The sequence below is a fragment of the Gopherus evgoodei genome, chromosome 10, assembly GCF_007399415.2.
Source record: "Gopherus evgoodei ecotype Sinaloan lineage chromosome 10, rGopEvg1_v1.p, whole genome shotgun sequence".
NCBI classification, from domain to species: domain Eukaryota; kingdom Metazoa; phylum Chordata; order Testudines; family Testudinidae; genus Gopherus; species Gopherus evgoodei.
Genome location: NC_044331.1, coordinates 69,816,602 through 69,829,841, shown reverse-complemented (window position 1 = coordinate 69,829,841; position 13,240 = coordinate 69,816,602). Strand labels below are relative to the sequence as shown.

The 13,240-nt window shown below is 42.9% G+C and overlaps 1 protein-coding gene across 1 annotated transcript; it reads right to left on the bottom strand.

Moving 5' to 3' along the window:
- Positions 1-6,069: 6,069 nt before the first annotated feature.
- Positions 6,070-11,172, bottom strand: ANKS4B (ankyrin repeat and sterile alpha motif domain containing 4B). The gene is made up of 2 exons (XM_030578917.1): positions 11,009-11,172; positions 6,070-7,156 (listed from the first exon to the last, which is right to left on the bottom strand). Exons 1-2 carry the CDS (start codon positions 11,170-11,172, stop codon positions 6,070-6,072), a joined length of 1,251 nt encoding a protein of 416 aa, XP_030434777.1.
- Between the last annotated feature and the right edge of the window lie 2,068 nt (positions 11,173-13,240).

Here is a 13,240-nt window from a genome sequence, read left to right as displayed (position 1 = left end):
GGTCAGATTTTAAAAGGTGTTTATGTGCCTAAAGATGCAGATAAATGCTTCTGAAAATCCCATTAAGTGATTATCTGCATCTTTAGGTGTCTGCATACCTTTAAAACTTTGGTACAAAGAGCCATTTTATACCTATTACATTGTACTCTGGTCCAATTTCTTGTTGGCTATATTTTAACTGTACAACACAGTACAGAGATTGGTTATTTATTTCTACTGAGTCTCCAGTCAAAACAGGCAACAAATCAGCATCAAATTACCTATAACTGTTCTGTGGAAAAAGTTTCCATGTAGCAGTTCCATCTTCAGTGGCTTCATTCACAGATGGGTTGATGATGTGGTGAGAGAGTCCTAAATAAACCCTGGTAATGTGTAGGGGGAGTCAGGGGAGACTGCAAATTGTAATTGGATTCCAGCCCTATGGAAAAGTCACTGCAGGTGGCATTTAGCTGGTAAATAAGGCCCAGGAGGGTAATCATGGGCCCAGTCCAACAGTCTGTACTCAGGCAAAACCCACTGAGTTTTTAAATCAATTTGCCTGGCCAAGGATGACAGGATTTGGCCCTTTGCGAGTCTCTTGTGAAAGGGCTAAGCCAGGACGCCTTCAAGCACATAAATATTTTCAAGATCCTTTTTCTTTCTTTCTTAAACATTTAGTTAATTATCTACTGGGTTTTTTTATGTGGAAAAAAATGCTGTCTGGTTTAATTAATGTTCTGAGCCCTGCAGCTGTTGTAAGTTTCACAGCATGGGACTCCAGAACAACTGCCTAATGGAAAGAAGTGTTGATGCATCAATACATTGTCTTCTGTGGAGAAAAATGAACAGTGTAAAGTCTGGTTGAGGCAGGGAGCTATGTTGTTTCAACAAACTAAGGAACAGGAGGAAGGAGCAAAAAGAGTGGATCATTAAAAGTGTAAAATAGATTAAAAGCTGGTGACAGTGTCCACAAAGGCAGTGTAGAAGTATAGCTGTATTCAAAAAAGAATTAGACAAGTTCATGGATAGGTCCATCAGGGACTATTAGCCAAGATGATCAGGGCTGCAACTCCATGCTCTGGATGTCCCTAATTCTCTTGACTACCAGAAACTGGGACTGGAGGATGGGATGGATCACCTGATCATTGCCCTGTTCTGTTCATTCCCTATGAAGCATCTGGCACTGGCCACTGTCAGAAAGCAGGATACTGGGCTAGATGAACCATTTGTCTGAGCCAGTATGGCTGTTCTTAATGTACTTTTTAGGATCACAGCTGAGCAACAGCACAAATCCTGTATGTACAGGCTGAGATTTTCAAAGGCACATAGGGGATTTATAGGCCCAGCTCCCATTAATGAGTAATGCAGCCTCTAAGTACTCTATTTGGCTTTGAAAATCTATCAGACTGTGGTAGCTCCAACAAAGTCATTGGATCATAGAATCATAGACGATTAGGGTTGGAAGAGACCTCAGGAGGTCATCTAGTCCAACCCTCTGCTCAAAGCAGGACCAACACCAACTAAATCATCCCAGCCAGGGCTTTGTCAAGCTGGGCCTTAAAAACCTCTAAGGATGGAGATTCCACCACTTCCCAAGGTAACCCATTCCAGTGCTTCACCACCCTCCTAGTATAATAGTGTTTCCTAATATCCAACCTAGAACTCCCCCACTGCAAACTTGAGACCACTGCTCCTTGTTCTGTAATCTGTCATCACTGAGAACAGCCGAGCTTCATCCTCTTTGGAGCCCCCCTTCAGGTAGTTGAAGGCTGCTATCACATCCCCCCTCACTCTTCTCTTCTGCAGACTAAACAAGCTCAGTTCCCTCAGCCTCTCCTCATAAGTCATATGCCCCAGCCCCCTGATCATTTTTGTTGCCCTCTGTTAGGGGGCTTATTCCTTCACCTTCTTACTTCCCTGGTCCTTCTCGCATGAACAGAGAGCAACAATACCCAAAGTCCAAAGGCGCAAACAATTCGATGTTTATTGAGGTGAACTTCCGGCAAGCATGATTCCAGTTTCCTTCCTTAGTGTCCCCCTTCCCAGCTCTGACACTACAGAGCCTTGCCTGTGTCCCTGTTTCCATCCCCTCTTCCGATTCCCCCTTTAGAAAAACATGATCTCAATTCCCCCATCCCCAGTCCCTGTTCCCATTCCCCCCCGCTTCCTGATTGACTGCAGACTATATAGTAAAACCTGCATTTTGCTTAGCTATACCTTAACCAATTATTTTACTGAAATTTAACTCATAGACTCATAGACTCTAGGACTGGCAGGGACCTCGAGAGGTCATCGAGTCCAGTCCCCTGCCCTCATGGCAGCACCAAATACTGTCTAGACCATCCCTAATAGACATTTATCTAACCTACTCTTAAATATCTCCAGAGATGGAGATTCCACAACTTCCCTAGGCAATCTATTCCAGTGTTTAACTACCCTGACAGTTAGGAACTTTTTCCTAATGTCCAACCTAAATCTCCCTTGCTGCAGTTTAAGCCCATTGCTTCTTGTTCTATCATTGGAGGCTAAGGTGAACAAGTTTTCTCCCTCTTCCTGATGACACCCTTTTAGATACCTGAAAACTGCTGTCATGTCCCCCTCAGTCTTCTCTTTTCCAAACTAAACAAACCCAATTCCTTCAGCCTTCCTTCATAGGTCATGTTCTCAAGACATTTAATCATTCTCGTTGCTCTTCTCTGGACCCTCTCCAGTTTCTCCACATCTTTCTTGAAATGCGGTGCCCAGAACTGGACACAATACTCCAGTTGAGGCCTAACCAGCGCAGAGTAAAGCGGAAGAATGACTTCTCGTGTCTTGTTTACAACACACCTGTTAATGCAACCCAGAATCCTAACATATTGTAACATGGTTATTTAACCAGTTATACCCCACCACCTTAATTGGTTTACACCCAACAAAACTAATTATACAATAGACAGAAACAATTACAGAACCAGCCAAGAGACCATGCAAATAAACATACAAAACAATACAGAAGTGAGGATTTCACAGCTACATCTATACAGACATAAGGGTTCTCCAGCTGTGTCTATTGATAAGTGAGTTCTTGCCAGATAGGATGCGATCAAACTAAGTTTCCTTTTACATCTTCTAGGCTCTTCCCTTTTTCTGGAGGTGATAGGAATATCAGGACAGGATTGTATTCCTAATAGCCCAATAGCACCTTATTTCAATGTGACTAGTTTGGAATGTGAGGATGTGACCATACACTTCTCAGCTTATGGCTGCCTAACTACATCTTAGCTGAAGGCCTTAGCCTGTCACAGTAAGAGGAGATTTTGATTCTTTCTTTTATACCTCTGTAACTAGCTAAGTGATAAGAATACACCTAAATTCTTAAAATATAGGCCTCTCCAGATAGGCCTGAATATCTATATCCTAACACTCCACCCCCCCCTTTTTTTTTTCTTTTGGGATCCTCCTGCCCAGATATCCCTGGAAAAGCATAGGACATATGGCGACACATTTCCTGATAGGACCAGGCATCAAGGTAGAAGATGTCAATATTCCATTTGTCCCACTGCCCCTTGTGTAGTACAGCGCCCTGCACCTTCTCTCATACGGGCGTACCACACCTCTTCCAATTAGTATTTCAGACTTCCCATTATAGTGGGCCCGAGAAGGTTGGGTCCAGGTTGTCCTGCACACTGTGGGGTGGAGAGGGCTTACTACATTACTTATAGGTTATCTGCATATGCAGCGTAACACAAGTACTGTTAACAATATACAATGCACAGCAACACTGAGTCCTGACCACTGCAGTATGGTCCCATGTCCAAGCCACTACCAAAACACTGCCTCTCCTCCTTCGACAGGGTTAAGATCTTAATGTGTCCAGTTGCTGGCAGTTGCCTGCCAGTTTTACGTGCTTTTGTTCACATCATAAGTTCATTGAATGTCCATGGAGAAATGGGTTATTGTCCAAACCAACTTAACCACTTGGTATGGAATCAGACAGTATGCCCTGGTTTGATTATTCACAGCAATAAGATTTACAGATCCATTTGTGCACCAGAGTCCTGATAGCAGCATATAGATGTGTGTAGTTTGGTTGGGGGCTGGTGTAATTGTGCCCCCAGAAATATATACATTTTCAGCAAAACACTTTATACACAGTACACCCAATTGTCCACCCCTTGCCATAGGCCATAGATCCTGCTCCTCCATAGCCAGTCAATCCCCAGCCTGTAGCAGTGCATGGGATTCTTCCATCCTAAGTGCAGGACTCTGCACTTGTCCTTGTTGAACCTCATCGGATTTCTTTTGGCCCAATCCTCAAATTTGTCTAGGTCACTCTGGACCCTATCCCTACCCTCCAACGTATCTACCTTCCTCCCCAGTTTAGGGTCCAGTTGACTTCAGGGGTCACAGAGCAAGACCCAACATGGGTTAAGAGGAGGGATTAACTCCCATCACACAGCCCTGGCTCTCTAGGGGACACTGCACCAGCAGTCCTACAGAGGATCTAACCCTCTGAGCAATCACATCTCGTAAGCAGAGGTCTTCTCAATCCAGCAACTGGGAAGAGGCCGGTCCTCCTTGGAACCAAGGCCCTCCTGCATAGTACCATCACTTTGTTTTGAAGGCCTGCTTCTTTAATGAGGTGAGGCCAGCTGTGCATGCCTCCATCTAGGACAGAGTTATTTTTCCTTCCTCCCCATGGGTATATACACCCTGTCACATACAGCTTCCAAGTTGAAACCATGAGTGACCAGTAGAAAATACTGGGCATTAGTAATACAAATTCCATTAAAAATGGTAGGGCCCTAATTTCCAGAACTCTGCAGGGAAAATGCATTTCTTTAGAGACCAAGCAAAGGGCATGTCAAATTAAACTAATACAAATGCTAGCCAACCCTCCCCTGGCCTCAGTAAAAAAACACCCTACATCTTCTTGTAATTGAAGGCCCTTGTATCCATTATCAAACAATAACTTTTGCAACTAATGTGACAAGAAAGAGGAACATACAACTCAAACTAAATGTGGCTCTGCCAGGAGTTTCACTTTTTTAAAAAACTAAGGAACATCTCTTGAGCAGTGAGAAAACATGAATGACAAGAATATGAAACTTATTGGCACAAAGAGTTCATTCATTCATTCAGAGCCTATAAGAAAGTCAATGGGATACAGTCAAAATCAAGATCAATCACCCAGTTCTCAAATAGTGTCAATGAAGACACCTTGCAGCAATGTATTCAGATTCTGAAAATTACCTTATTTTGTGGTACAGAAAATCAAAGATCTCTGGTGGTTGGAAATGCCTTGTGGCACATTGCTTATAGAGTGCAGGGAAGACTTTTATGTAACTGGCTGTCAGTAATATTTTAAATCATTAAGATTGTTAAAAGAAGATATGCCTAGCAGGATCTTTAAGTGGGAAGGATTAATCTCTGGAACTATTTCTTTTACATAAGAATGTAATAACATAAGAATGGCCGTATTGGGTCAGATCAAAGATCCATCTAGCCCAGTATCCGGTTTTCTGATAGTGGCCAATGCCAGGTTCTTCAGAGGGAACGAACAGAACAGGTTTGCCAAACAGTTTAAACACAGGGGTGGGATAGCTTAGTGGTTTGAGCATTGGCCTGCTAAACTCAGCATTGTGAGCTCAATCCTTGAGGGGGCCATTTAGGGATCTGGTCAAAAATCTGTCTGGGGATTGGTCCTGCTTTGAGCAGGGGGGTTGGACTAGATGATCTCCTGAGGTCTCTTCTAACCCTGACATTCTATGAGAGGCAAGGGTCACCATACCTCATCCTGGCTAATAGCCATTGATAGACCTATCCTCCATGAGCTTATCTAGTTCTTTTTTGAACTCTGTTATAGTCTTTGCCTTTTCAACATCTTCTGGCCCTTTCTTTACCTATCTGCATACTCTTTCTTTTTGTCAGGATCTAAAGGTCATCCATTCAAACTGATGTTCTTTATTGGTCCCATTGTGCACTCTTAATCAGCTGGAAACCCCTTTGTCTTTTCCTGTGGAAGATGCCAGAAAAGAATCATACATGGCTTTAAAATAGCAAAAGGATGATGAATTAATGCATAGTTATTGCAACAGGCACATTTATTTATAAGCGAGTATCTACAAGCTTTCCAGGTTTCTCCAGTGCCTGCTTTCTTCTATCTGCTGCACTGAGGACTTTCTTCCTTGGGCCCAGCTGCATTTGTATGCTCAGTAGGTCTTCATCGGAGCATAGCATGAGGGCATCTAAATCAATCTTTTCTCTCATGAAGACAGGTACAAACTCATTCAGATTCTGTGATGCCAGAAATACCTCAAGAGGGGTGCTCTCAGCTTCATCATCATCCCATCCAATTTCATCCTCATGCCAAGGGACATCGAAATCATTTTCAGTATCTAGCTCACTTGTGCTCTCAGCCCTTTCATGCCGAAAAAGCTCAGTTGGCATTTTAAAACTTATTTCTTCTTTCTCTGAGAACATCTCTTCAGCATTTATCCCTGCAGACAAATTCCGTCTAAACACAATATTGCCGAGACCTGGCCGTTTGAAAATGGACACATGCTCCTGCTCGCCATCATCTTCAGAAATATTTTTCCCTTTAAAGTCATTACATAATTCATCCTCATCTTTTTCACTGAATACATCCATCACGGTAGTTCGCCCAGCCCTATCATCTTCTTGGCCATTGCTTTGTGCTTTCTGATAACCTGCGTTTTCATCTTTCTTTTTTGACTTCATCCTGAAGGTGTCCTTCAGATTTCTGGGGAAAGAGCCCAATGTATTTGGAATAAAGAAATTGGACACCTTTGTCCTGGAGGCTGTTGCACTGGTAGAACTCATTGATCCAAACTTTTCTTTGTTAAAATTCCTGGTCATTTCGTTTTGGTATTTCTCTTGGCGCTTTTCACATTCTTTGATTTGTTTCTCAGCGTTCCTCGGGGCCTGGGCTTTGAGTTTGGCGACTCTTTTGGGATTCATTACACTCTGTTCGGAAGCAGCTTTGTCTAGGATTCTGACACATTCATGCTGGTCCCTGCTGGCAGCTGCATCCAGAGGAGTGCGCAGATCATTATCCAGGGCAAATATATTGGCTCCGAAGTTAATCAAGAATGAGACACAGTGAATGTGACCATTAGAAGCCGCATGATGGAGAGGTGTGTTCCCCCAGATGTCACATTTGTCAGGGTCACCGCTGAAAAGCAAAATAGGAGTAAGGTGGGCATGTCAAAACACAGCTCAAACATGGCACTCAATGCAATCGGAATGAACTGTGATCCAGGGCCAAATTCAGTCCTGCTGTAACTGGATGCAGCTCTATTGAAGAAAAGTGGGTGCAACTCCACTGTCTTTAATGGTGTTGCACCTGCTTAGTCCAGGGCTGAACATGGCTGGATGTGTGGCCTGAGCTCTAATCCCAGGGCTGACACCAACTCCCTCTGTGGTGCTGAGAAAACTCTTAAGGCTAGAACATGATGTGAACTACAGGCCCACATAGGCATAAGAACTGTCCTTTGTACCCTGGCATGGGATTCCCAGATCTTCACTGCAGGCACTCCATGCTTGTTCACTAACTCCCTGGAGCAGAGGGGTGGGAAGTGGGTGAGGGCATGCTGCACCTGCCAACAAGCCAGCTAGTATGACTGAGGGGGTGTCATGCCTCATGTAGGCCAACAACAAATTACCATCTCCCTCTCCAGCCAAGGAGAAGCTGTTCAGGAATGGTGTTTCAGATGGGCATCTCAGAGAGTTTTACTATTGATTTCAGTGGGAGGAGGATCAGACCCTAGATTCAGTGAAATCCTAGCCCCATTGAAGTCAATGGCAAAATTTTCATTGAATTCAGTGAGACTAGGATTTCACTCAAAATGTTTTTAAGAATTATTGATGAGCCTTTCCTTTTGAATGTAAGATGCAGGCACAATGGGTGGAGACTACTGTATTCCACTGCCTCAATAAATACTTACAGTCTCCATGGAAGCAACTTGATTGATAATTAATAGGTAAATTATTAGGAGCAAAGCCCTGATGCTAGACATTTGTCTTCTCTGCAATTAAATATAGTTCAGAGAGAAGCTATCCTTTTTCTTCAACTCCTTTGTTCTTCTTAAACTGTTTTTGCCCCTGGGTTTTTAAAAGCAGAAACTCATTTGAAAATAAAATTGTCATATCCATTCCTTTTAATTTAAAGCCAGTGAGAAGTATAGTTTCTCTCTCCCTCTTGCACTAATTTCACACAAATAGATTAGAATAAACTGGAATCTTTTCTCTGATATTAGGCAGACTTAAATTATATTATCAGTGGCTCAAAAGATAACTCAATTTTGTGCATCCTTTTACCAGTGTGGTCACACTTTTTCACAGATTTTAAAGTTCAGAGCCTGGTTCACCAAATGTGAATGAAAGAGATCGTATCATCACAAAATCTCCAGCGGGTATTAATCTCTGGCATCAAATGTCACTGGAAGAGATGCTTTAAATGATTCACCGTTAATTCTAAGTTATTTTTTCAGCCCCCATTACCATGGTATCTGAGCACCTCACAACTTCTAGTGTATCCTCACAACCCTGTGACGTAGGACAGTGTTACCACCTGCATTTTGCAGCGGGGGAACTGGAGTACAGAGAGACTAAATGACTTGCCCTTTGTCCCAAGGGAAGCATGAGGTGAAGTAGGGAATTAAACCCAGTAAGATTAGCATCCCTACTAGTCCATCCTTTCTCTCATTGTGATATGTATTAAAATGGTGGTTGCTTATGTCCATAATTTTAGCCGTCGATCATTTGTAATTATTTTCCCTTCTGATGCCTTCCATCCTAGCATCTCAAAGCACTTTGCAAACTAGATTTTGATTCTAACTCAGCTCAGTGGGACAATGGATAAAATTAAGCACGTGTTTATGGGTTTGCCCTCTTTGAGTTCTCTTGCACACCTGGACACGAGGAAGCAATGGGCCTGATAACTCAAAGGAAGCTGATTCTCCCAGTCAATGGGGTTGCAAATAGGGGGAAAGCTTTCTTGCTTTCTCCTCCCCTTGTGCAGTACACAAAGGCCAGGCACAATCTGGCCCTTGGTGACTGTGAGGGCAAAGTGCAATGTAGATGACAATGGCTCCTTATTACTGTGGTTTTGTTTTACGTTAGAATGAATACGTTCCAAGCTTCAGAGCCTGAAAATCTGCAGCCATTCTGAGGAAAAACTTCCACTTTATATGAGTGTCTTTGTCAGAAAACTGCAGAAAGCTATTCTGCTTCGAGGATAAGAGGATTTTATTAAAAATAATAGCTACCAAGAAAATGCCATCTGACTGGAGCCTCGTTTTAAAACCTTCCAAAGTGCAGCATTTCCCAGAGACCCAAATGGACATTTTTCAGACTAGAATAGTGTCTCTGTGAGTCACTGTGAACTACCTACAAAGTCAGGGAATCTCAGGTTAAAATGGATGATGAGTTCCTGAAAGCTGTAACTACTGTTTGAGGCTCTCAATGGCAACAGCATCCCAAAGTTGTCCTGTCTCAAGCTGATTTGAGTGAAAAAGATTTAAGATTTAAAATGAAGAGAGAAAACAGTCTTGTGGGAGTTTGGATGCTCTGTGACACATGCCCTAACTTACACATCATACATGGGACTTTGGAACCTAGGAAAATATAATCTTTTCTTTTTCTCTGTTAGTTGCTCCTTCTCTTCTGAACATTGTGGGTCAAAAATTCAGCTGCTGTAAACTGATGTAGCTCTGCTGACTTCAGTAACTTCAACAGAGCTATGTCAATATACAGCAGCTCAGGATCTATTTTTGCTTCTCCTAAGGTAATCGCAGTAACCACACAGTTTATAGGTCTTCTTTATGGGTAATAAAATAATTACTATTGCCACACCTAAGATCAATGAGCAAAGAGGAACCTCTAGCTGTTACGCTTTACCATGCACAGAACCCATTTGCATTCTATAGTTTACATTCTGTCTTTAAGAAAAAGACAAAACATGTCTAAATAACCATTCATTTTTTCATTGGTTTTCTGATCTTCCCTCTGGTTTATTGTACCCTATATGAAAGAACACATTGATTTAATTTCCCTCTCATACTAGAAAGAACATTTGTTTCAATGGGACCCAGCACAGGAAAAAAAAAAGTATCCTCTGGTGAATCTTATTGCAGGATCAAAGCCTAAAAGACAGACTCAGAGGAGACAGAATACAGTGGATAATCTAGAGGAGGGAATGACTTTTTATGTTAATTTTTGCTATTTGTACATTTAGTAATTAGAATTAGATATATTACTGCTACCAAGTACCGAAGTAGAGAAAGCTCCTGGAGGAATACTCTATATTTAATTCCTTTTCAGTCTGCAGGAAGCCTAACTAAAACTCCAACAACAGCTCTGAATGCTATCTAGGCATTACGACTGTTTCTAAAACTACGAACAGCAGAGAAATCATAATTTTGTGTTCAGTCCTCTCTAACACACAATTCTGGTTTCCTTCTGAAAATCACCGTGAGATTGTTAGGTATTTACATTTACAAAATATCTGTACTTTGGAAACAAGAGGCATTAACATTTTGATAAACTGTATTGTTTGCTGCTGTTGACTTCTCAAGGAGGGATTTCTCTGCTGAGCCAGTTTCTAAGGAATATTAAAACAAAGGGTGTGACCCCCACCACTGAAGTCAATGGCCAATCTCCTGTTGTCTTGAAGTGTTAATTGTGGAAGCTGCTCCATGAAGGCAGCCGCCTATAGCCCCATTGACTTCAATGGGGCTCAACAGGAATACAGGGGTCTGTTCACCCTGATCAGTTTACAGGATCAGGGCCTAAGGCTGCATAACTGAAATGAAGAAGCTACTGAAACCAGGTATAAAACAAACTACAAATATTGGTTTAAATGTTAAGTGCCATTCCCACCACCACCATAACCCCAGTGTCACATTCAAGTCAATTAGAGAAGAAGGAATGATCTGTTTGCTTCACAATTTGCATTAATGGAAGCCAACTACTAGCTATAATTTTGTCTGGCAGGCTTTGGGAGACTAAGCACCACTATGCTTACCCTCTCCTACATATGACTTCCACTGCCTCCAGGTACCCATGGTAAGCTGCCAAGAGGGTGGGTGTCATTCCATCTTCATCTGAGGTATTGAGATCTTTTCTGGTGGCTTCTTTCAACAGATCCAGGTTGCCATCCGCGGCTGCTTTGTGATACCTGGTCGACATTTCCAATAGCTCCCAGGTCCCTGAGGCTGTGTCTCTCACTCTGAATTACAGCTGAGATGCACAGCTGCACTTCCGCTATCAGGATAGTTAATTAATAATTACAAGCCGAGACGTCAGCTTCAGCAGGATAGAAATGAGAAGGCAAAGTTCATCCCCATAGAACTTGTCCAGATCTCTGCATAGTTAATGCGGCAGCTGTGCAAATAGGTGTCTTGGTTTTCCAGAAGGATGACTGTGCCATCTGCCATTAACTCCAGTATTCTACATCTGAAAGGCATCTGGGTTTCATTCATCTACCATTGTCCCTCCTCCCTTTTTTATAATATGGGGTGAAATTCTGACTACGCTGAAGTTAAAGGAAACTTTGCCATTGACTTACATGGGGCCAGGCTTTCACCATTGGTGTTAAGACGAATCTCGATTTTGACAGGTGAAATACTGGGGAAGAAGCATACCTTAGACTGGGCAGCATTTGCCATTACCATTTTGTAGCAGAAGCTGAGGAGAACTAAAAGAAGATTGAGTAATAAAATGCCTCCTTATCATCTATCCTGGTCATGATCAACACACCTGCCATTTGACGTATTTTCTCCCCTTACAGTTTTCTATATTTAATTTGCACTTGACAGAATCCAAATGCAATAATTAGGAACAACAGTATTTGACACGGTGAGCCTTTTACTATTTATTATGTTCCCAGGAGGAGTAGTGGTAGCAATTACAAACCTGGCATTTTAGGTGAGTGAGGAGTGTAATTACTGACTGCAGTAAACCCTCATTCATTTCCCACAATGCATACCACATAATTCAGTGAGGCCTCTGCACAGGTTTCCCCCACCCCCCCTCCAGATGCTGGTTAGGAGCACTTCAAGAGATGAACTTTTCATACGTTTTCCTATATGGAGAAAGAGAATTGGACCAGACTGATCCTGTAAGGGCATGGTCCATTCTCTGGTGCCCCAGAAACCTCTCAGACTTTTTAGTAAGTGGCAACTTTGTGTGAATTTATTTATATCAGTATGACCCATACAGTCATGCAGCAAAGTATTTACAGTACTTCTTGCTCTTTCCCACAGGGCCAGGGAGGAACTGCAGTCTCCCTTTTTCAATATATTAGCACTTAATAGATTCAGCTAGCTAAGGTCCTCACTCCTTTCCTGTCTCTTCTTTTATACCTCTTGGCTGATGGCTAACTGATTCATCAGCCCTCCCAGCCTGATTAGCTAATTAACTGTATATTCCCAATCAGCCTTCTCTGGGAGAACTAATTAGTGCCTAAAAGTCAGAGTGCTGGGTCACTGTTAGCTCCCAGCACTCTACCACGCACCTCCCTCCCTCGCTTGCTGAATGCTGAGGATCCTTTTCCCTGACACCTGCTCTTCTTTAGAGGAGGCACCAGGTACTTTTTGACTGTGTTTGTCCTCAGGGTGGTTATCCTGCCTCCACCCACTGAACTCACACTTTATGGGCAGGGGATGTGCCCGTAATTCTGTTTCAGATCACTGGTCTTCACACCAGGGGCAATTCAGGGATCTAGTTTCCTCCTCTTTACCCTCATTCTTTTGGGGCAGGGCAAGTCTTAGCCCTTCATCATCTCATTTTCCTATGGCCCCTCATTCTCCTAGTCCTACCAATGTATCTTGGAGTTCCTCCTCTCAAGGCCCTGGTAGTGAACATTCTGTGGACAGCCTACCCTCCTCCAATACTTTCCGGTTTCCTTTTCCTCTGATGCCTGCTCGGCCAGTTCTTCCTTTTCTCCACATTCTCTTCACGAATGTTCATCCCCCTCTTTCACCCCCTGTTTTGTATCCTGTCATCTAGGGTTCTCCAACTCCCCTACTTTGAGTCCTTTCTCTATATTCTGTGGCAGCTCACTTCCCTTCTTTCATGGGCTCTGGGTGCCTACTTTCTTACTGAAGGGGGGTCCAATCCATCCCTGAGAGTACTGGATTGGGACACCTATCCACACCACCAATCCTTTTTCCATCTGACCTTTCCCTAGATCTCCGGGAGTATCTCAGCCATTGTCAGGGTAGTTAAGCACTGGAATAAATTGCCTAGGGAGGCT

What these genes read in the sequence shown, in the direction of transcription:
- ANKS4B (XM_030578917.1), bottom strand. Translation starts at nt 11,172, where the DNA reads ATGTCGACCAGGTATCACAAAGCAGCCGCGGATGGCAACCTGGATCTG. An exon ending in GAAGTCATATGTAGGAGAGG is followed by an intron (nt 7,157 to 11,008) that starts GTAAGCATAGTG and finishes TTTGCTTTTCAG; the next exon opens with CGGTGACCCTGACAAATGTG.